Source organism: Micromesistius poutassou, assembly GCF_964030765.1.
Source record: "Micromesistius poutassou genome assembly, chromosome: 13".
Classification (NCBI taxonomy): Eukaryota; Metazoa; Chordata; class Actinopteri; order Gadiformes; family Gadidae; genus Micromesistius; species Micromesistius poutassou.
The window spans coordinates 3,699,796-3,724,034 of record NC_140283.1 but is presented as its reverse complement, the minus strand read 5'-3'; the positions used below and the strand labels follow the sequence as shown (position 1 = coordinate 3,724,034).

The window sequence follows — 24,239 nt, the reverse complement described above, 5'->3', positions numbered from 1 at the left end:
AGATCAGTAATAATAATACATACCACAAATATGCACCACGTATTGCTTTAGACCCACCTCCAAAACACCCCCTAGTGGATCTGCTGTGCTGCTGCCCAGTGGACCAATCAGGCGACACTACGACCAACAACAACCAACTCCGTACTCCGTCACCATGCCTGTAAGTAACATTTTCTCACTTTCTCAGGCCCTCATTGTTATTCATGTGAAAGCAAAGTAGCATCCAGGTCCTCGACATAACTGTCAGTAACATGGCAGCAGCACATGTGGTGCAGCTCCCATGCTAAGCAGCCTAGACTGCTCCCCTGACTTGGGACTAAACCGAAACCTAATGGTAAACATACATGTTCAAGTACTCCTGAGGTCTGAGCCGCTTTAAAACGCCAATACAACCACCAGTACCCTAACAACCAGTAAAATATCTGCCTTGAACATCTTAATATGGGAACCATCAACAGGCCCGATGCAGTTATTTTTCTTTTAATAAAAGTTGCATATGCATGCACGATTTGGCTTTCTTCTAGCAGACAAGAGGCCTACTAACAACATAAACTGCTCAAAGTTAATATCCGTACAGTATCTTTCCGTAGAGTATCCGATTTTCTGAATGTATTGTCTTATGTAGTAAGAATAGGCAGTGGCATGTCCTGACAAGTCTAGGCTAATCTGGTGCGTATACTTATTTCGTTTAAACGGACACAATCGTCGATGTTTGTGTGATAATACTCTTGTTATAATGAGAGTTGTGACTGGTTTGTGTTGTGTTGTGTCTCAGCTCGCCAAAGATCTTCTGCATCCTTCTCTGGATGATGAGCGAATGCAGCACAAAAAGAAGCGACTCGTCCAGAGCCCCAACTCGTTCTTCATGGACGTGAAGTGCCCAGGTACATTAACGTCACAAACCGTGCTCTTGCTCCAATAAGTTACAAAGCACAATATATTGTAAACCAGTTTAAATGCATAACATAGAGTAAAAAAACAACAACTAACATTAAATGTGGTTTCATTGTTATGATCAGGACAGTTTCAGATTAAAGGTCCCATGGCATGCTATTTTATGGATGCTTTAATATAGGTGTTAGTGGGCCCCTAATACAGTACTTCAAGTACGTTCAAGAAATTCAGCCTTGGTGCAGAGTTACATCCACTACGAGCCAGTCCCACAATGAGCTCTCCACAAACGTGCCGTTTTTAGAGGCGGGTCAAAGTGGAGGGTGGGGGTGTGGGCCTGAGCAGCTTGCACGGTACCATGCACTAGTGTTTACAGTGGAACACTGAACACTCCGGGTGCTCCGGCGCGAGTCCTGGAGCTCGATCTAAATAATATCATATTATATTTAGATATCTATATAATATAATATATATTATCATGGTCAAAAGCTGTTTGCGCCTCCGGATGATATTATGAATCTCAAACGACTGCGTCGGGTTCTCAGACGCCTCTGGTTCTTCCACATCCATGTCAATATTAAGTACAGACTGAACCGTGAAATGGAGGAGAAAGGGATTGTTGCCTGCGATTGTCTCCCGCCGGAGCCCCGCTGCCCGCCGGAGCCCCGCTACCGCTGCAGCGGGGCTCCGGTGGGAGACAGCAGCGGGCAGCATTCAGCGGGCAGCATTCAGCGGGCAGCATTCAGCGGGCAGCATTCAGCGGGCAGCGGGGCTCCGGCAGACAATCCTGGGCAACAATCCCTTTCTCCTCCATGTCGCGGTTCCCAATTCCTTCTCAACCATGGCCGAGATAATCCCCACTACGAACCTTGTTGTGGAAATACCAGAGACCTCAGAGAGCCCGACGCAGTCTAGTCTTTTCACCAAATGGGAGCTTTATGCAAGCTTGCGTTGTGTTATGTGTTATGTGCCATAACACCAACAGCAGAACGGTTATCCAAAATACAAAGAACACTTGCGTTACAGTGTGTGTATTCACACACACGTGGCGCTCGTACAGTCCTAGCTCATTGTATCATTGGCGGGCCAAATTCTCTGGGCGGGCCAAGCAGAGAAAGGGATCGAGGTAACTTGGCACCGTATGACGTCATATGGGGCCAGATCCCAAATCTGTGCGTTTGAGCGTTCATTTTTTCAAAGGCGGAGCAAGATACCTACTGCTCGTTTTACACCTAACACAATTTTTAGCTACTGGGGGACCATAGGGAGGCTAGGGGAACTCATATTAATGTTAGAAAACCTCATAAAGATAAATAAAATAAAACCTCATAAAATTTCATGCCACGGGACCTTTAAAAACACATCACTAGTGTCGGTTAGGAGCATAAGGACAGCCACATCAGATGGACTTTGGCATCAAAACAAGTCATAAAAAACGCTCCATATCTTCAGGTTGCTACAAGATCACCACCATGTTCAGCCACGCACAGACCGTGGTGCTGTGTGTGGGCTGCTCCACGGTGCTGTGCCAGCCCACCGGAGGCAAGGCCAGACTCACCGAGGGTATGGTTACGTCATTTGTAAAATAAAATAAAAAGTCATGATTGAAATCACACTGTCACTTATCGTATGATGCATTATTTGTCAACTGGAATGTTGTTCTTTGTTTAGGCTGCTCGTTCAGAAAAAAGCAACACTGATGGAGGAAATGCCATAAGTTGGAGCACCGCTCAGTGCCTGAACACACCCTGGATTCAAATTAACTTTATGAAGTTATGTGGTTGATAATGTCCACACTAATGTCATCGGTAACGTCATTAAGACGTTACTATGATAGTTATCTTTCATGAAGATTTATCTTGGTATCAACAGGAAAACAATGCAATGGAAAATCATCTGAACAGAATAAATCATGAAGCTGTTTAAAATGTTGCTTTTGAGTTTTATTGAAAGAAAAAACAAACAAAGCAATGAAACGCTGAATGCAATATCAGGACCTTTACCTTCACAGAAAGCATACTAGAACTCCATTCCAGTCCAATGTGACATTTCTCTATTAGGAACATGCATAGAAAACAAATACATTCACATCAGGAAGATACAAGACGGAAACACCCAAATAAACTTGTAATAGCTACCATGTAACAGCTGTTTTACTAGCGTATGGATAACCAAGGGGAACCAAAACCGGAAGGGGACGAATAAAGTTGGCTAAAGCAATGACCCGTCATGTCAAAAGTCAGACCACGATGACATTGCACTGTTGTAACTCTTGGGGTGAGGAGGACTTAAGGCCTGGGTCGTCACATCCTGAATAAAAGGATCACTGGGTCTGGCACTGCACCCCTTGCCTTTGACCCTCGTCGTCGTCTTCCTCGTAGGCCTCGCGACTGCTGCCCCTCTGCTGTGATTGGCTGTCCGCCTCGCTGAGGGTCACCTCCTCCATGTCATCAGAAATCATGACCTCATCTCTGGGCGGCAGCAGCCTCTCTAACTGGAACATCAGGTGCTCCGGGAGCCAATGTTTCTCCGGGAACTCCACCTTTGGATAATAAAGGATCATGCAAATCCATTGAAATCGTGTGTGCTGTGTTGAATACGTCCAGAATGGGTAGATGGCGTATATGTGTGTGTACTCCAGCCACCATAGAGAACCGTTCTGTGTCCTCTAGGAATCTCACCTGAAACTGAACGAAGAGCTGTCCTTTATCGAAAGGCTCCCGGTATATTGGCATGCCTTCACTCTGAACACATTTGAGGTCGTTGTGCTTCACCACTTCACCTGGAAACGGAGAAAGAGAGAAAGAGATGCGATCGGTGTATACGCTAATGGGTACATGGAGAAGCACACGAGTGCCACAGTGAACACAGTACCTGGTAGTGTGCTGATGATGAGGGTTCTGCTGTCCAGCGTCAGGATGGCCTTCTTGAATCCACAGAGGGCTTCGACCAGCTTGATCTCCATCTGCATGATCAGGTTGTCCTCTTGCCTCGTGAACACGGGATGCTCCTTCTGGTCCAACACGATGATGACGTCACCAGGCTCTAGCCCCGGCTCCTGGTCTCCCTCCCCGTGGAATGTGATTCTCTGTCCATCTTTCATTCCTGTCAACGGGAGCATCATTAGATGGGTTTCAATGCCGCCGTGTGTCTATAATGTATGATATATATATACACGCTTTGGCTTATGGAACAAATGTGGCATCATTCAATTTAACAGAACAGCGTAAATGCAGCGTAAAACGAGTACTGACGGAGAGAATCATTTTCATGAGTGATAGTACGATTAGACAGCTGCTGTTGACAGTTTGTATATTACTTTTTTTTGGTTCAACCTTAATGGTTTTGCGTAGTACTGTGCTCAACTATAGACGTTTAGTTTCCTGACGTGTGTGATTCTAGGCGGTCTAGATAGATTGTGCTCGACTTGGAAGATGGAAATGATTGGATAGCCCATTGCCATTACACAAAGGGGTTATCAAACTAACAATAAGGACTTATTGAAAGCAACACCGCCCCCACAATTTTTGTTTCATAATTGATCGCCTTTTCCTTCTGTAACCAAGCAATGCTGTGGTCTCACTCATTTTGCATCCCCATCCTCCCAATGGAACGTCCCGCTGTTACACACACACAATTTACCGTCCGTTTTACCTTATTTGACAAATAACTATGAATTTTATTAATAACCATTTGTAATCAAAAACCTAAATTATGCTCATTCTCCATCCCCCACCTCGTCTCATCATAAAAAGCACATCCTTTCTGTGGTGTTAACTGTGCCACTTGTGACGGATTGGGCTTTGAATCCGTCTAATGCTCACTGATTCTATTCAGCCACTGAATGCCACTTAACTCTTCGGCATGTACTTTCTAATCAAATGTAATTAATTGATTCAACGTTTGTACGCACCAAGGTTTTCTCTCCATAAACCAAACGGGTGTTTATTTAGAAGAGATTTCTCTTCAATCCGCTAGGCAGATTATGGAATTGAGCGTGGCCAATTTCTGACATTGTTTATTTGAGCTACTTGTTGTCATTGCATAGGCTACTCTGGCTATACTGTGTACCTTCGGTATTTCACCTAATTTAATCTTAAAGTTTCATTGCAAAATAAACTAGATCCACTCGTTTCCACTAGTCTCTACAGGACCGTCTAATTACTGTATGAGAACCTGGTCCTACGTGGACATAACATTAGGTCCAATGAATGTATAAGAACCACCTGGTCCTTTGTGAACATCACATTACTGATAATCAGTACGTCTTACCAAAGACTGTTATCCAAGGTTTACTGCTAGTAGGTCTACAACGTACCGCCGTCTGCTGGCCAAAGACCACACTGCACCCATAATCAATTCATTCAGAGATGACTATATTTTAAACTTTCTCAGTTAACCCTCTCTGAGAGTCAGGATTTTGCTTTGGGGGAACCATGAAATTATTTTGGCGCTGGCCATAGAATATTCAATGTAGGAAAACCCTGCGTGTAACTTCACATGTATCGTATTCTATGTCATGTCCTTGTCATTGAATGTATCTTTCTGAGCAACACTTTGATGAGTCCAAGACAAATTTCGCCAGGTGACATTAAAGTATATTCTATTCTACATTTTCATCTATAAGAAGTTGGATGTTGTGTTCTTATTTACCTCTAGTTAATTAACACACATAAAAGGACATGCGTCGTAAAGGATTTGTTCAATTTGCTGAGACTCCAGGTTTTTTTTGTTTACATCGTCTATGTTGAGATGTAAATCAGCCATGATTTTTGTTTAACTCAAGGTATACACCCAGAGGGTGAGTTGAACAAATGTAACTCGGTAGCCGAGTTACTTGCTGGCCGAAGCAATACAAATCCTCAGTTTAAACCAGACTTCCCCAGGTGCTAGAATGTGCAGCTGCATGTTAAAACAGAATCAACCTTTCTGGATTTGTTTGTTAGTGGGCACAAAATATTGCCCAATTTCTGAATGTGCATTCTGTGTGACAGGTTGAGTTTAACAGAAAACATGGCCGATTTACTTAGACAAGCTGGGTTCTTAGCAAACGGGCCAAATCCTTTAAAAGCCCTCAGTTCTGTCATGCTGAACCATTAGCACTCATGGAATTCCTCTGGTCTAATCTATCATAATTACTCAACCAAAACGGACTAGTGTAGGATTGGCTTCACGTTCACACGAGAGACAGACCTTTGTCGATGTGAACCTCCAGGACCTTCTTTGTGCGCTCCACCTTGTGGCCGTTGCAGGTCTTGCAGCGGTCCTTGGAGCTGAACTTCTCACCCTGGCCCTGGCAGTCAGCACACATGCTCTGGATCTGCTGAATCATGCCTGGTCCGATCTGCTGCACTTTGATCGTCGCACCTCTTCCTTTACAGCTGCCACACTTCTCCAGGGCTCCCTTCTTACCACCATAACCTGTCCAATAAAATCAATCGTGTTTTCTTCATTTCGTAACGAGAGCCTAGGCTTTCATATGAATGAATGAATGAATGAAACCTACCTTCACATTTTTCACAGATGACATTTTTCTGGAGCCCAAGCTTCCTGGTGCCTCCGTTGTACATCTCGTCCAGAGTCACGCTGAGCTGATGGACCACGTTCTTCCCTGAACACAAGAAGACAGGATGAGTCTCCATCGCATTTGAACAACATATTCATCGTGAACGTTACTGCTCATATCTCCAAGCGTACCTCTTCTCTCCCTCTGAGTTCTTCCTCCCCCGCCGAAGAACATGTTGAAGATGTCCGTGGGGGAGCCCCCGCCGGACATGCCCCCCTCCTTGATGGCTTGCTCCCCACCTTGGTCGTACAGATCCCTCTTCTTTGCATCTGATAGCACCTCGTACGCTTGGGATATCAGCTTGAACTGTTTGGGGGGGGGGGATTAAAAAAGAGTTCCACAGCAATGAGCTTATTACATTACACAGGTCGTTGTGTAACACAACACTCTTTTTGTTCATTTATTCAATAATTGCCCTTTGTGCGTCCTGCCCTGTGCCTGGGTGAAAAATGTTGTCACTAGACGACATACAATGATTGTGTGTGTGTGTGTGTGTGTGTGTTTTTTTCTTCTTCATATCATTCAGAAACACTATCGTGAAGGGAAGAATGGTTATGGTAGACAACACCCCGTTTGGATAGTTAAATTTAAAAGACCAGGTCAGACTAATGGAGAAATATTGAGTTCAAGACATAATGCTGATTTAATAACGAATTGCAATGCAACGGTACAATTTTTGTTACAAGCTGTCAGTGAAGATAACGTCAGCAGGCAGAGTGAGAGACCTCAACATGACTGATACCTTTCCAGAGAGTTCCTGACATTCTGCTGCCTCATTCTAACAGGCGTGCGGTCTAAAATAGAAGCAGCGGCCCCTCTCCATATAAAGGGCCGGCCTGAGAGGCACACCTCCCAGTACGTACCCGCTCTCCTTCACTGGGGTTCTTGTCCGGATGATATTTTAATGCCAGTTTTCTGTACGCCTTTTTGATTTCATCTGGCGAGGCTTGAGCCTTCACACCCAAGAGGTCGTAGAAGGCGGTCTCATGAACCATGATGGCAACCTAAGACGTGAAGCGAGGAAAAAACATTGTGAATGAATCAGTCAAATTAAGAAATTAAGATAGCACTCAAATGCAGTGGCTATGTGAAAGCCACACCAGTAGAGTAGCGACCCCCGTAGCATGGGGGTAAGGGGCTACCCAGCATGGGCTAACGTTAGTCACATGGAGAACATAGTTAAAATAGTGGAGCCTACTTTGGCGTTGATTATCGCCTGCCTGTATCTGATTATATGTGGATTGTGCGATGCAATACTTACTTTTCTGTCTCAGGGTGGGATATTCCTTTCAATAAAGCGACCCTTATCAGGAAGATGGCTGCTTCTTATAACAGGCGACTGCCGAGAGCAGAATATTCTGGAGCGCAGGGGCCAGAGGACGGGGTTGCCAGATTGGGCTAGATTTCCCGTCCAGTCTGGCAACACTGTTGTTGACAGCGTTGCCAGATTGGGCGGAAAATCTAGCCCAATCTGGCAACACTGAGCGGAGGGGTTTGGGGGAGGCTGTCCCGCCCCGGATTTCCAAACACTCATAGAAGAGTCTCGAAAAGACCGGAGCGGAAGTGGGTTGTACCCCGTTTGCTGCTGGCTACACCACCCTTCTTCATAGGTCCATGACACCACCCCATCGCCGGTCGCGAATGTGTTTTTCGTAGGCGGAATTCGAGCCATCCATGGTGAGGCTGTCTGTTCAGTTCAGCGCTCATGAATTGTGAACATTCTAGATGTCAATTTCATAGCAGGGCATAGTAGAAAAAAAAGGATGTGAAAAAATAATATTGTTGATTTCCCAATAAAACCCAAATAAAAGAGTTGGAAATGTTTTGAGTGAAAATTATATATTTTTAATTTGGTAATGTACAAAATGAAAGTAAAACAACAATTTGAGTAAAACAATGGCATAACCACTCGAGTAAAGATAGTTCAAGATCATACAATAACAACGTTGTTACTTGCTATACAGATCTCAGAGAGTGAGTATTCAAGCATGAAATCATCGTTATTCTGAGCTGGTCGGTCATTCACGCCTGTGTCATATTGTTTGTTCTCTCAAATGAAACACACTGTTTGATCTCATCTTTTGTCTAAGGTTTTATTGATTGTGGTTGACCAGATCACAGTTTAGCCTCTTAGTAAAATGAGGACAGGCAATCCCCGAGCAACAATAACATTCATCTTAGCGATCATACATTTGCATACATACTTTCCATCATCTTTCAAACATATAGGTTCCTTTGAACTCTCATTTCAAAGAGTTCCTCCTAAAGGCTCAGCCTTAATTACATAAATACATTAAATAAATAACTTAATACTTTAAATGTTCCAGTTTAAGATGAAGATGTGCTCACAGAATGATATTGGCTATTCAAGAGTCATCTATTTCAGTGCTTCTGCTTTTTGGTTTGCACAACTGAAAGTAACTAATGAACTACATTAAGACGACAAGCTCAGGCAGTGAGAGGATCCAGCCCTGCCTGGACTCTGGAGACCACCTCTTCAGTCCAAGTCCTGTACCCTCTCACAGATCGCCGCTGTGAATTCTGAGCACTTGGCGTTTCCTCCCAGGTCTTTCGTCAGCACCTTCAACACAAACACATGACCGACTTTGTTACTTGTGTTTCTTTTATAATGCACTTTAAAATGTACCATCCCTGTTACTCCGAGATATAACTATTGAGAACTAATATAAATATATATACTGTACACTATGAAGAAATGCATCTGCTAAACGACTCAATGCAATGGCAGTGTAACGTGTACAAGCTTATACACATCGTCACATCGTCCGTATTCCTGCACTGGCCGACCCAGCGGCACTGCGTACCCGTTTGTCTTGTATGGTGTTGAAGCAGGCGGTCTGGATCCTCTGGGCGTGGTCGTGCAGCCCCATGTGCCGCAGCATCATGACGGCACTGAGCAGCAGGGCCGTGGGGTTGGCCAGGTCTGCTCCTGCTATGTCCGGGGCAGTTCCATGAACCTGCAGTTCACAAGAAAATATACCATTTACATTTAGGGCATTTAACAGACGCAAAGGTACATTTGTCAGAAGAAGAGAAACAACAATATATCGCTGTCGGTACAGTGAGGATGTTCATAGAACAAGTGCCAAGTACTTACGATTGCTAGGTTAATCCCATTCCCCGTACACAACAGAGACAGCCACAAGCCACAAACACAAACCAGGCCATGTTAAGAAGGACTAAATAAGCGTGATGACTCATGTACCCACCGATTCAAAGATGGCGACCCCATTGGTCCCAATGTTCCCACTGGGAGTCACGCCCAGCCCTCCGATGAGCCCAGCACAAAGATCGCTTTCAGGAGAAGCAGAGTAGGCCGTTAGATTAGCGCTGGAAGTTTATTTGAGTGGAGAAATGTGTTTCTTTATTTAAACTAAAGAAAGCAATTTACCTTAGTATGTCGCCATACAAATTTGGCATCACTAGAACGTCAAACTGTGTGGGGTCCTGAACCATCTGGGTAGAAGATACATATATTGGATGAAATTCAAGCAAAAACGTTTTTACGAGTAACAACGTTTTGTATATTTTAAATATTTTTTACGATGAACATGTACTTACATTAAGACACACAGTATCCAAATACATCTCAGTGAACTTGATATCTTTGTAATTTTCGGCTGCTTCTCGACATTTGCGTAGAAAGAGACCGTCCGACATGCGCCTGCAAAAATGGGTAATTAGACAAACATAAAATTCAGTTTGTGTGTAAAGGGTTGACTGACACGTAAAATAAGATGTTTAGATTACAACTTACATTATGTTTGCCTTATGCACCGCAGTAACACTGGAGCGCTGGTTATTAACGGCATATTCAAAAGCGTACTTTGCAATACGTTCACTTGCATCTTCTGTGATGAGCTTTATGCTCTGTACAACTCCATCTACAATCTGCCATGCAAGTTTAATGAATAAAATATTAACATATAATACTGCAATATGACAACGCATACAATCAGGATACTGCTACTACCACATGCAGGTGGAAGATAGTCGTAAAAAAAAAACTCCAAACACATCTGTTGATAATATATTACATAACCACATGCACAGAATCTTTGGCAGGGAAAAGCAGCTTCAGATTCAGAGACCAGGTAAACGTACAGGGCAAGACACAGCTAGTTAAGGTGGTGTTTCTCACCACATGTTCGATCCCGCTGTATTCCCCCTCGGTGTTCTCTCGTATGGTAACCAGGTCCACATCCGTATAGGGGGTCTTGTAGCCCTCAATGGACATACAGGGGCGTACGTTTGCGTACAGATCAAATGTTTTTCTCAAGAGAAGGTTCATCGAAGGATGGCCAGCTGCAACTGGCGTCTTCAAGGGACCTGCAGGAAAAATGTTGTGACTGAATATAAATGTTCTTGAAGCAAACATCACCCAATATGGACTCCTTTCACACAATTTGTGTAAAACACAGGAACAAGGTTACGTTCATGAAGCAATATGAATGTCAATTCCCTTATTAATCACATCAACATTAATGAAATGATAAATTCAAAGGACTTATTAAATACCTTTGAGGCCAATTTTGTTTCTGTCCATTGATTCTTTTGTGTTTGGAGGTATCATCCAGTTACCACCTGGCCCTTGGATGGCTGTGACGTTCCTCTCGTCCCACTGAATGGGTACCTACAGCACATATACGCAGTTTAATACTTAATACCATTCAGTGTTTCCCACAGACCAGGTAGCAATGTGTGGTGCCCCCCTGCAGGGTTGGAAATTTATAGATAGAATTTTATAATGTTAAAAATATACATTATAACAGGGTGGGGGGGGGGGGGGGGGGGGGGGGTTGGATTGCAGGCGGACGGGATTATTGTGTTGGATTGCAGGCGGACGGGATTGTTGTGTTGGATTGCGGGCAGACGGGATTGTTGACGGGGGGAATGGTTGGTACGGGTTGGTGGACGGGAGTTGGATTGCGGGCGGACGGGATTAATGTGTTGGATTGCGGGCGGACGGGATTGTTGTGTTGGATTGCGGGCGGATGGGATTGTTGACGGAGTTGTTGACAACCCTCATATCGCAGTTGTTGCCATATCAATGTCAACAACAGTGAAAGCTCCTTTCAAAGTACTCACTTGAGCTGCTTCAAATATCCTCATCACAGCAGTGGAGATCTCGGGACCGATTCCATCCCCAGGGATTAGTGTCACCGTCTGCATCTGAGAGGGGAATTACAGTAAACAAAAATGGCCAGCGTTCAATATATTTTCATTAAATAAAAAGTATGCCTTATGTTCTTTGTCAGACAAGAACTATGACGATTCAAATACGTACTCCATGGACGCTGGCCAGGGGACGCTGCTCTCTATGGGCTTGTGGGACCTGTAGGGTTAACAGGAGGGAAGTATGAGAGGATGCATATGCAACATGAAAGATGAATGGCTTTCTAAGAAACAATTTTCACAAGAACTAATCAGAAAGTTGCTTAAACATCAAAACAGTTAAGTGGCGGTCCATTAACAGATACAATTTGTATAAAGCAATCTTTAATACCACACAAAGAGATTTCATGATCAAATGTTGGAAAAATAGATGTATTAGATGGGTCACAGGGTATGATGCATGTTTTGGTATATCAATGACACATAGTGGAGATTTAAAGTAGTTGGTTTCAATTAGTGTTAGTATTATAGGGGAATCTATAGAATCAGAAAACAATTACAATTGTGTGTGTGTGTGTGTGTGTGTGTGTGTGTGTGTGTGTGTGTGTGTGTGTGTGTGTGTGTTTACTTGGTCAGCAGTGACAGCCTTTGTGTCCTTGAGGCCCCACCTCCTCAGAAGGTTAAAGACCTGCAAATTAAATAATCAAACGACCTGCTTGCACATTTTTTAAAATCACCATCAAACGACACATTGTCAAATAAGGGAAGGCTAACCAGCTAGTCAAATACCTGAAGTAATGGGACGTCAGCTAACTAGCGGCACACACCTTAGGCTAGCATATCGATGTGACATTGACAAAGATTAAAACACCGCCGTGATAAAAACACGATCACAGTAATTAAACAATCACTTGTGATTAAATGCTGTGTGTGAGTGTGACATGTGCTCTGCGCTACAGCTGTCATATCAAAGGCGCTCAGAGGAGGACCGTGACGACCCTCTTCTGAGTGATGGGCAGCCAGGTAACCAGGTTGCTATAGCTACAGCAAACAGGTAGCCTGCGTCGCGAGGACACCACGGCCTCTTCGACCTTCCAGATAATCTACAAACATAACCACTACTACATTGCGTTATAACACAGCGATACACATGTCAGTGCGGAGACTCACTGCGGTCCTCCATGTGCTTCCTGCCATGGCAGCAGTTGGTATGGCTACTAGCGCGATAGAGGCATAGGCAGACGTCAACCACGGTTCAGTTCATTTCAATGGGAGGACCCCACGTGATCTGACCATGTACTTTGCAGTCTGCCCGATCACCACTAGATGGCGCTAGATACATTCGTTTTAGATTTTTTTTATATCTCCCGTTTATGTACAAGTAACTTTCTGTCTATGTATATTGGTTACATCTACCTGGTACGTTATTAAGACCTGTGTAGCTCATGTGGGAAATTAACAAGCAGGTTGCACACAGGACAAGTAAGGGAGAACGTTTTAATCATTACAGAAAGACGGGATCATTGTAGAAATGAATAGGACCAATCAACGGCAAATGTATTGTTACATTGTCAATGTAACATGGGTAAACATAGAAAATACAAAACAAGTAAAAAAGCTACAACAATCTTTCAGTCGCTCTTTGCAAAAGTTAGTTTCAAAGCAAGCACAAAAGGACACTATCCCAAAATGATCTAGCGATGTAAAATCAAGCAGCTTTACCAAAAAACTACAAGTTTTAAAGCAGCCTTCCCTTGCCAAAGCTAGTGTTAATGCAAGGTGCATGAACGAACATTATGCTAGTAAACAAATATTCACAGAAGCCTGAGGGTAGTAAATATGACTTTAGTTTAAACCTCTCAACTGCATCTCTTAAACACACATTTTTCAAATATCATTAATTGCAATAGTATGTAGGCAACAATGCTGTATGCATTAGGATAATAGTTGTTAGGAAAAATACAGTACAAGTCATGAACACTTCATATGAATACAACCGATGGTACGATAACAGCATGTTTATACAGTGTACTGCTTTGGCTGCTTCTTCAGGCTCATTGATCGCTCAGTCTGTGAAATCATGTGCGTGGCTCTGCTGTTCAGGAGTCTGCATTCATGAAGCACATCTGGTGAGGTCACACAGACAAGAGATAGTATAGTACAGTATAGAGATAGATTATAGAGAAGTATAGAGAAACCGTTTTGGATGAAATTGTACTCAAAAGGACAATATTGACCCAAATGTTAACATTGACAATATAGCACCAGACCAGAACTGTCCTTAAATACAAACTTTACCGTTGAACTGCTTGTAGGCTTCTTCAACGATGGCATTGTTCGACCTCTTTATTTCCCAATAGTTATCTTCCACCCATGGTTTGTAATCCAGATGTTCGGTCAGTTGTCCGTTTTTGTATGTTCCAGCTAGACGTTGGCAGAGAAGAAGGTTTCAAGGTTTTATTAGGATCCCCATCAGCCTGGTAAAGAACAGCACAGTAAACCCACCGCTTCTCTAGTTGATACAGGGAGCTAGGCTTACCCGTCTTTTTTTCTGTTGGGCTAAAAGAAAGATTATTTTGTTGTAAGGCAAGTCCTGTCTTGTTTATTATTAATTCTCAGGCTCACCCTGACCAACCTCCTGCTTGGTATTTTTTCTTTATTCCAAATAATACTTTGTTTAACTTTGAAACCCAGCATCTGTGGTGTTTGAGTCCTCTTTATGTCACCCCCTCTATACCCTAGACCAGGGGGTCGTAACCAACGCTCATGAGATGATACCCTCTATACCCTAGACCAGGGGGTCGTAACCAACGCTCATGAGATGATCGCAATCAAATGGAATAAGTGATTAATGAATTACCTTTTATAGTGTCATCAATGTCTTTGCATAGTTGATACAGGTCACTTCCGCGTCCCACAACTCGTTCACCTACAAATAAAGATATTTTACAACCTAATACACACAGCTAGTTGAAGGATAACAAATTATTAATCTTACCATCTAGGACTTTGATGTTGGCAAACATCTCAAGCAGAATGGTTCTATACAATGAGTTCCTGCATACTAAAAGAAAAGAAGGTTTACAATATATTGCACATTATATCAGAGCTTTATTCATGGGATTATTTCATTTGTCTGAAGATGACTTTTCATTTAACTCACCCGGATTAGTATAATTATAAGTGTTGTCCTTTAGTCGTATACTCTCAAGCTTTCTTAAAGACTGAAGGCATTGGAGTGTCTCGATGCTGACAAAAGAAAGGTTTCATGGTAATTACAATAACAAGCTGTTCCACAGGAGTCACGTATTAATCACATCAATAAATAATAGTTTTTGAATGATTTTGCCCAAAAACATTCATTAATACCTGGATATGACATTACCAGCCACATTCAAACTCTGTAAACTGTCGCAACTAGAAAGGGGTTCTGGAATGGATGGAAGCAATACAAGAGAAAAGGTCAGAAGTGCATCACTACTTCAGCATATATAGAACGGAAATCCAACATAACTTAGGGCTTTGTGGCCTCTAGCGGTGAGGTTGAAGATTCAAACCTCTGAATCTTCAGCAATGATTCCCTTGATAGATTCATAACTTTTAGTTTTTTAGTCCAACTATACAACTGTACAACTATAGGTCATGGCTTACAAGAAGGATTGTGATTATGATCATCACATTAAAAACTTGTTGTCTCTACAGCCGTTTGTCTGTTCTGGGCTACTGTAGATACACAGTGGTGCAACATGGCGGGCTCAGTGGAAGAGATACGCCATAAAGGGATCATTCTAACAAAACAAAAATACCATTCTTATTTTCATGGGATTATCTGTTACATATTATCAAAACATATTTAGTATGATTACTTACCATTTCTGCCTCTCCCGTTCGCTAGATGACAATAAATACTACACAATGCACCTTTAAGCATGAATTCATTCTTACCCAAATTGGAAATGCGGTTGGCAGAGACATTAAGTACGACCAGAATCCTCAGAGAGGCGAGAGGAGCTAGATTTGTTATGTTATTTCCAGACAGGTCCAATCTCTCCAAGCTTGTGCACTCCCCAATACATCCAAGATCATGTATTCCTGCAGCACAAACACATACTCAATGCATAATGAAATACAACACATGAATCATAGATATGTTAATCTTATTGGAATTGTCTTACCAAGTCCTCTGAACTTGAGAAACAAAATAGATTCTAGATCAAATTCGCCTGTGCGGGACTTCAGCAGCACTGCAGTTATTTTCTCAAAGTCTGCATCTGAAAGAGTGACAAAAGACTGCGGTAGAGACTAGGCGAACACACGCTGTACATTGCATTATATAAAGACAACAAACACTCCGTGGGCGTGAGTCATTCGGCTGCAGGACATGAGTGGGAGAGACTAGGGTTGTCTGTTCTTTGTCCTAAAGGAAGAGACAGACAACAGCTTCTATAAATAGAAGCTTAACATATAAATCATACAGCCCACAGATTTGGCTGTCTAGAGACTGTGATTAAGATGTACGATGAAATGTGTTCCTTTCCTCTTTGCTTGTATGGTTTGAAGCACACTATTTTCATCCCACTTTTCCGAATGTCTGACTTAAACAGGACCCTACACAGAAATAATAATGGGATTAATTATTTGAATAATTATTGGTCATTGATATAGGGGTATGATAGTGTAGTAGGGTTAGCTTTTAATAAAATAAAAAATCAATGATAGGCCGTTTGATTTTCAGCAACAATTGTCCTGGGTTCGCTCCCAAACGTATGCAGTCTACCTCCAGGCATCCTAGAGCAGGACATAACCCCTGACTACTCATGGACTCTAACAGCCTGTCGTGTTGTTAGCTTATTCTGTTCCATTTGGTGGGGATGAGTGCATTCTGTTGATTTAAGCTGAGCTGATTGAAGAGTTGATGGAGTGAACAGAATCAATGCAATGGCTAAACCTGAACGGGTGTCTGCGGACAAACAGCATAGGCTAGGAGAGACAAGCTGCAGGGGGACGTCAGGCTAGGAGAGACAAGCTGCAGGGGGACGCTAGGCTAGGAGAGACAAGCTGCAGGGGGACGTCAGGCTAGGAGAGACAAGCTGCAGGGGGACGTCAGGCTAGGAGAGACAAGCTGCAAGGGGACGTCAGGCTAGGAGAGACAAGCTGCAGGGGGACGTCAGGCTAGGAGAGACAAGCTGCAGGGGGGATGTTAGGCAAGGAGAGACAAGCTGCAGGGGAATATTAGGCTAGGAGAGACAAGCTGCAGGGGGACGCTAGGCTAGGAGAGACAAGCTGCAGGGGGACGTCAGGCTAGGAGAGACAAGCTGCAGGGGGACGTCAGGCTAGGAGAGACAAGCTGCAGGGGGACATCAGGCTAGGAGAGATAAGCTGCAGGGGGGATGTTAGGCTAGGAGAGACAAGCTGCAGGGGGACGCTAGCCCATATGGCTAACAGCCAGTAGCAGGTTGCTCGGCTAACGGAAGGGACTGATGATGATGATGGTTCGATAGACAGCAGTTGAGGGTTAAGTTTATGAAATGACAGTGCTGTTGCTCGTGGTTGTAGCTGCAGCAGTGAATGACCCGCACGGTGTGAGCCTGCTGAACGACAGGGCAGCCCGCTCAGGGTGTGCTGTTTGTTTGCTAGCAACAGCGTCGTATAGCAACAAGCTATCCACCACAACTTACCTCCCTGGTCTTTTTCCCGCTTCGAGTCCATCCTGAAAAACGTTCGCCACCTGCTCTTTGCGTTTAAACTATAATAATTCAACAGTGTGTCCTGTGGGGAAGTGCAGTCATGTGGAAGTGTGGAGTCGTCATTGGTGCGGAGTACACACTGACAGCGGCGCAGGTGGCATCACCTCAGCAGCCCGGCAGGGTGCACCGCGACGTCATCACCCCCAGCAGGGTGCACCGCGACGTCATCACCTCAGCAGCCCAGCAGGGGTGCATGCACCGTGACGCCAGCACCCCAGGGGTCCAGCAGGGTGCACCGTGACGTGACGTCATGTTCAGTGTTGATTGCATCCTCTCAACTGTTGAGAGACTATTAGCAGAGCAACAGGTATTCTACATTAATTAAATTAGAACCATAAAATACCAAAAACAACGATATGATTTGCCAACTTAAAAACTGAAAGAATGCGAATCGGTCTGGGAGTGCATTTCAAGTGCAGAGGAACACGTTCTCATATGTTCTGAATGTAATAAATGTAACAACACATAGTTAAACAAAGCTGAAATCTCAAACAAGACGCATCGGCACATATCAGTTCATTCGAAGTAATCCTGAATACCGTCTTGTGCACTGACGTAGAACTAAGCAAATTATCCATCCCTTAAAGAATTAATAATTCCTAAACGGGCGTTAACCAACACAGACCACCCTGACGTCACTTACCGCCCTCCCAGTGGACGCCCCCTAGCGGCGTGCAGCTCTGCCTGGCCTGCAGGGTGGTTGTTTCTTCCCGCCGCTCAGTGGACAGCAGCCGGTGCTGAAAACCAGCAGGAGCGTCTCCACAGCGCTCCGATGGAACTTCCCTATCCTTTCCGTTTTTGGTGCTCTCGGTCGTGTCTATGATTGATTTTGAATCGATGCTAGAAGTTACTTCCAAAAACAACAACAACTTGCAGAGGTTTTGCAGTGGACATTTATTTGGAGTCCTTCACTTCTACCTAAATGCCTGTGTTTGAGCAAACACATGAGACTTTCAGTGTTATGAATGTGACCCAGAAAAGTATTACTCGATTAAGATGGGTAATAAGCAAACAATATTTACCGATGAACAACTCGATGCATATCAGGTAAGCCTGCATTAATGTTTACATGTTTGTGCCATCTCTTAAAAATACTGTTACTTGAGTGAGGCTATAATAGTTTGCAATAGAAGGCTGTTTAACAATACTACTAACAATGAAATTGTGTTGGTTATTTATCCATTCTATTGATATTATATATATGAATATTCTAACACTGAGTATGTTAAGTGGAACAGAGATAATCTATCATGACTGTGCAATTTGATAAGCATTCATAGCACCTTAGTCCCTTAGGTTTTAAGTGATCTGACCAATGCTGAACACTCAAAAAGGTAAAATAGGAGAGCCTTTTGATTGGTTGGGCAATGGGCTTTATTACTCCCATGTCCCCCTACTACTGAGGTCCTCTCTATTGCAACCTAAAACACAACACATATCGTATCAAAGAATGTCATAGAATGTTCAAACACAAAACATGTGAAACATGTGAAACATGTTTCAAACATAAAGCCTCATCGTTCATTCACACGGGATTCTTGTGTGCCGCTGCGTGGTTTAATAATTGATGTAAAGACCCAGGGATAACGTGTCTTGAAACTCTACTCCCCGGAGATCACTCAGTGCTGGACAGCTCCTAGGGTTTCTCCTTGCTCATCACAGACCTTGTGAGACACGAGCTGCTATCTATTTCTCCACCGAAGGATTTGTGACATTGGAGAAACAATTGCGTGGCTGAAGGAATGTCGTCAAATATGCGGTCACTTTACCTGTTAATTTTGTTTGAGAATATCTGTTTAGAATATGACCAAGACGTTATATTCCACAGATTGCTTTTTATTGCTTGAACTTCAATACATGACGAATTTCGAACTCCATATCAGAATTACATAATTATATTAAATCAATCCATCAGCTATTAGCATAAAGGATCATGTATCACAACTTATTTGATATTTATGTCGTCAAAGCTTCAAAATATGCCAACATTTGTGACATCACAAAAAAATATCCTACATTTGAATGAAACAATATTCTTAGCAATGTAGAGGGTGTGGAGTGATTATATAATGTGCAATTGTGAAGACAGCTTCAGCTAACTGACTGACAATTTCCTTTGTCTCAGTTCCATTGCAAATAGCAGGCTGCAACATGTAGACACAGGATCTCTTCGCTTGGTGAAGTTAGAGACCCCTAATTATTCTATATGATGATCTGAGGATCCCTCTGTGTCTCTTCTTTCTTCAGAGAGCTGTTATATAAGATGTATAAAGAATAATCATCCATCAGACCTTATCCTTTTTCTCTTCTCAGGACTGCACATTTTTCACTCGCAAGGAAATTCTTCGGTAAGTAAGCCTTTTGTTTGGTAATCCCTGCCCAAAGCTTTGAGCGAGGTTTGGAAGCGTGGAAGGGAAAGCAAATCATCTCCAAACACGGCTGGAACATTTGTTTTTATGATGCAAAATCCTGGTGGGATGTAATACCATATCATTTTAGTCTTTGAACAGAGGTTCAAGTCTACTTTAACCATTGTGACCCTATGACCTTGGGCGTACTAACAACTGCTCCCTCATCAGTGTCATCTTCCACTTATTCTGACCAAACCTTGACAATTCACTACAGTGCCAAGACATTGGCCACATTATGACGGCACAGCGGGTGTAAAATGACATCAAGGAGGGCTGAGATCCCCTCTTCCTGCCGCCTTCTCCATCAAATCCTCATCAATTAAACACATTCTTTGCTTCCTTATCTAATTGGATTGATGCACCGGCCTCATGTTTCAGGTCTGCCATTAACGTGGTTGAGGTTGGAAGATTGAATGACTACTTTAGGAAATTAAAAAGCAGATACTGGCAAAAATGTTGCCCTCTTCTAGAATATCACCTACAGAGTATCTTAGTAAAGGCATCTGGGTCCCTTAAGGAAGGGATCTGATTTGAAGTCTCATTCCTCCATAGTGCATGCATGTATGTAATCTATTCAGTGTTCTTTAGTCCTTCCATTTTTTGGGTCAAGTGTAGATTAGGATTATACCTTTATAATATGAACCACAGAGCCTTTACAGTGAGACAGTTAACGTTTAACTTTGAATTACTTACTTGTTTGCAAATATGCTAGGCTGACTGGTATGGTCATACAGCAGATCAAGAAAAGCATTCGATTGGGCATGCCAATATGCATTTTGCAGGATATTCCACATCTATGTAATGATTGTTCTATGCTTTAGTGGTGCTATACCTATCCCACACAAAGTGTTCGAATTATTCAATTGTATGGACTTAATATTTTTGAATGATTCAAACACCCATATCTACCCAATTCCAATTTCTTTAGCGTTAGCCATATCCATTGAGCTATTTCCCCTAGGGAGAACATTGAATGGGCTCTGATTGCAAGGCCAGCACAACGGCGGAGGCTGAATCAAGTGTCAGCACGGAGCGTAATGGAGGGCTGCACTTTATGACCTTCATAAACCACCTCTAGCTTCTGTCTCCTGCTGCACACATTATGACATAATTATGCCAGGTCCACCGTAAAGATAGTCATGGCTGACTGTGGGCCCACGCACTGAGGTCCAGGGGCCTCCATCTGCAGGAGTGGTGGACATAGATAATATACTGGTGACATAGATGGATAATACATCAACATTATTCACTCTTTCCTACGTCTCTAGTGCGGATATTGAGCACAAATATAAAACAAATGTCATATAATTGTAAATTTTAAATGCTGGGTTTCTAAGGTATACAGGCACCTGCATAGATAGTGATTAAGTCATATTTATGTTCTGTCAAATCCTGCACACGTAACATCTTATCATGGGACATATGCCTCTGTTTTTATTGCGATTGATGGCATTATTTATTTTTTTAACAGGTTGTCATAGCAGCAGAATTAAAAGAAGAGGATAATACAGTTGATGATGGGTTATCGTTATGGGTGCTGACCTTCCTCTCCTCTGTGCTCAGGTTGCATGGCAGGTATCATGAGCTGGCGCCACATCTGGTGCCTATGGACTACACCAAAGAGCCGGACTGTAAACTGCCCTTAGCGCTAATAGTAGCCATGCCAGAACTCAACGTAAGATGAACCCACTGGTCGAGGTTGCATTATATTCTTTTACCACGACGATAATGACACTTTCACTTTTTGTGTACAGTGAGTAGCAAGGTTGTTAGCTAATGACTACACAGAGAAGTGTTTTTTTATCAGACATCATTTGTTTTGAGTTGCTGACATCACTGTTCATTCAGTGCTTGTGAAAGTGAATGTGCAATATGAAAGTATCATTTTATAGGCGAAACACAGGCTGTTGTCCTTTGAGGGACTAGTTTAGAATTAACGTGGAGAAGAATACAAAATAAATATTGTTCTCCTGCGTTCACCCCCCATGTCTCCTGTGTACCACCTATAAGACCTGGTTATGCTGTCCTGCCTCCTCTGAGGTCTTTCTCTGGAACATGATTGGATGGGAGCACGGATGCTTTAAGATGGCTCAAAACAAAAACCTTTAGCACGTGACGTCTCAGTCTCACACAAGGCCTACGATGTGATTGGCTCTTATTTCCACAAAAGTGGTTTGCATTATAATGTATTCACCTCTGTTGGGGGAAATAGTACGGCTGGGTTTCTCCCTTAAGCCATCCGGGTTACAGGAATGTATGGATCAGTGCTTGGTTGGTCCCTGTTTGGAATCCAACATTCAAATGATTCCACCCGCCAACACACACACCCACTCACAAACATCATTGGCTGTGAGGAATCGTCTGTCTTTCTGAGATATGACATGTGCAGCAGAAGCTACCTACGACGTGTAATAGGATTAGAACTACCCCCTCAGACCAGACAATAGACAGAGTCAGCGACCGTGTCCACCCTGGTCAGCAGAACACATCTGTTTATTAGCCCGCGGTTTATCTGTGTAGCAGACCAGTGCCTGTAAACACAGTGGGGCTGTGACGGAACTGAGAAGGGTCATTCAACCTCTGTTGTAATGTTTTATTTATTTATACGTGCATTTAGGTTGTTTGTATCCTTACATAAACTCACCATAGGGCTATTTATAAAGTGACACATGGATTTGAATATTGGTCCTCTCTTGTGCAGGAAAACCCGTTCCGGACCAGGATAGTGGAATCCTTCTCAGAAGACGGCTTGGGGAACCAAAGCTTCAATGACTTTGTGGACATGTTTTCTGTCCTCAGTGAAATGGCCCCCAGAGAGCTGAAGGCCATATTTGCCTTCAAAATATATGGTAAACAATAGAAATGACACACTCAAGTGCGTGGAAATTTGTAAGATGACGTGAAAAGTCAAATCTATTCTTTGTGTGCGTGTGTGTGTGTGTGTGTGTGTGTGTGTGTGTGTGTGTTGCCTGCAGATTTCAATGTGGATAATTTCCTTTGTAAGGAGGACTTAGAGCAGACCCTGAACCGGCTGACCAAGGAGGAGCTGACGGAGGAGGAGGTGCAGCTGGTGTGTGAGAAGGCCATCGAGGAGGCCGACCTGGACGGGGACCACAAGCTGTCCTTCGCTGACTTTGAGAACATGATCACCAGGGCTCCTGACTTCCTCAGGTATTCTGACGCACACTCAGGCCGGTTTCGGTTCCTCGTTATATATACGGTTGAAGAGTAGACGTATGGTCTACTAGTCAGGATCGTCAGCTGACACTGTGTCCTTTTAATGCCATTACGAGCCTAACCTGGTTTATTCATTTATATCTAAACCGGCTTAGCTGCTGGCTATCCAATTGGAATCCTCCATGCATTGTTCATGTATTTTATAAAGATACCGATACTAGGTGTTTATGTGGACCTTCATTTTAATGCACAATAACTTTTTCAATGCTAGTCTCTAAAAGTGCTTATTTGTGATGTTGTCTTTTGTGTGAATCTAGCACCTTCCATATACGAATCTAGGAGGGCTCAATGGAAAACAAGACAGCTGGTTGATGGAGACCCACTCCATGTCCTGAGCAGAGGGCAGAACCTCCATCCCCCTGCCTGGGAAGTCAACCCAGAACTCCTGGTCCTCCAGTCTTCTGAGTTTCTCGGTGAAACACACGTTTCTTCACATTCAAAGGGTCTCATGTAATAGGGCTTGACCATTCTCGGTCACGTGTTGAAGAATCTTTTTTCTAGGTATTTGATTTAAAGGCAGAATAATTGCTGCCAAATAATCCTGTTTACTGTCATTTTATCGAACTAAAGTCTGGAGCGAAAGACCATTTTCACAGGTATGGCAAGAGGAGTTACTGCATACGGTACAGCCCCATTGATCACCTTAACCACAAAATATATTCAATGATTAAAAAATTGTAAGAATTGAGAGAAACTAAAGCACAAAACTCATATTGAAACCATAGAAGGGATTTCTACTCATGTATAATCTATGCAATGTTTATTTAATTTTCTGCGATATTGTAGGATTTTATATATCTAGGTTTGGTCCTAATGTATCCGGAGCATGATGACAATCATATCGTGGTGTTTTCTCTGTTGAATGAAGGGCTCTGTATTGTCTCCATCTCCTCATCATATCTAATATGTCTGACCTATAGCTCTTGGATATGGATTTTTCAGCAATTTCATGTAAATTTGGTGGTATTTGCTTAACTTAAATGAAGTAGAAATAAAAACATTTCCTTTGTGTCCTGATATTAATTATCTCTTTATTATCTCATATTTAGCATGAACATATAAAATACATTTTCGATTATGAGTGACATTATATATACATATAACAGTGATTTCAATAGGTGGTATGGTGGTTATAAGATCCGTTCAGTGCAGGGATGCAGGGATGCATGTGCAAACCGCAGCCAATATCCCATAATGAGGAACCTGAAGGAGCCCATTAAGCATTAGCCAGCGCAGCACTCCCCACTAACA

General features: G+C 43.0%; 5 protein-coding genes across 5 annotated transcripts; 2 read left to right on the top strand and 3 right to left on the bottom strand.

Annotated features, from left to right (window-relative positions):
- The first annotated feature begins 67 nt into the window (after positions 1 to 67).
- LOC311357393 (small ribosomal subunit protein eS27-like) lies at positions 68 to 2,823 on the top strand. Its single transcript, XM_084477328.1, has 4 exons — positions 68 to 160; positions 776 to 884; positions 2,344 to 2,454; positions 2,563 to 2,823. Exons 1-4 carry the CDS (start codon positions 155 to 157, stop codon positions 2,589 to 2,591), a joined length of 255 nt encoding a protein of 84 aa, XP_084333454.1. The 5' UTR covers positions 68 to 154; the 3' UTR covers positions 2,592 to 2,823.
- dnaja (DnaJ heat shock protein family (Hsp40) member A) lies at positions 2,813 to 7,833 on the bottom strand. The gene is made up of 8 exons (XM_084477327.1): positions 7,719 to 7,833; positions 7,321 to 7,461; positions 6,589 to 6,763; positions 6,398 to 6,502; positions 6,085 to 6,312; positions 3,766 to 3,996; positions 3,573 to 3,673; positions 2,813 to 3,433 (listed from the first exon to the last, which is right to left on the bottom strand). Exons 2-8 carry the CDS (start codon positions 7,450 to 7,452, stop codon positions 3,215 to 3,217), a joined length of 1,191 nt encoding a protein of 396 aa, XP_084333453.1. The 5' UTR covers positions 7,453 to 7,461; positions 7,719 to 7,833; the 3' UTR covers positions 2,813 to 3,214.
- A 1,094-nt stretch (positions 7,834 to 8,927) lies between these two features.
- On the bottom strand, positions 8,928 to 12,790 carry idh3a (isocitrate dehydrogenase (NAD(+)) 3 catalytic subunit alpha; the record flags this gene model as incomplete). Its single annotated transcript, XM_084477762.1, has 12 exons — positions 8,928 to 9,038; positions 9,283 to 9,435; positions 9,688 to 9,772; positions 9,870 to 9,934; positions 10,040 to 10,142; positions 10,236 to 10,369; positions 10,620 to 10,807; positions 10,997 to 11,111; positions 11,567 to 11,650; positions 11,766 to 11,813; positions 12,222 to 12,281; positions 12,764 to 12,790. 12 exons carry the CDS (start codon positions 12,788 to 12,790, stop codon positions 8,955 to 8,957), a joined length of 1,146 nt encoding a protein of 381 aa, XP_084333888.1. The 3' UTR covers positions 8,928 to 8,954.
- A 418-nt stretch (positions 12,791 to 13,208) lies between these two features.
- lrrc61 (leucine rich repeat containing 61) lies at positions 13,209 to 17,390 on the bottom strand. Its single transcript, XM_084476780.1, has 9 exons — positions 17,272 to 17,390; positions 15,769 to 15,864; positions 15,539 to 15,685; positions 14,963 to 15,023; positions 14,757 to 14,842; positions 14,592 to 14,657; positions 14,454 to 14,522; positions 13,892 to 14,017; positions 13,209 to 13,719 (listed from the first exon to the last, which is right to left on the bottom strand). Exons 1-9 carry the CDS (start codon positions 17,300 to 17,302, stop codon positions 13,613 to 13,615), a joined length of 789 nt encoding a protein of 262 aa, XP_084332906.1. The 5' UTR covers positions 17,303 to 17,390; the 3' UTR covers positions 13,209 to 13,612.
- Positions 17,391 to 18,336: 946 nt separating this feature from the next.
- On the top strand, positions 18,337 to 23,267 carry cib2 (calcium and integrin binding family member 2; the record flags this gene model as incomplete). Its single annotated transcript, XM_084477951.1, has 6 exons — positions 18,337 to 18,387; positions 19,654 to 19,688; positions 21,315 to 21,426; positions 22,453 to 22,600; positions 22,727 to 22,922; positions 23,246 to 23,267. 6 exons carry the CDS (start codon positions 18,337 to 18,339, stop codon positions 23,265 to 23,267), a joined length of 564 nt encoding a protein of 187 aa, XP_084334077.1.
- Between the last annotated feature and the right edge of the window lie 972 nt (positions 23,268 to 24,239).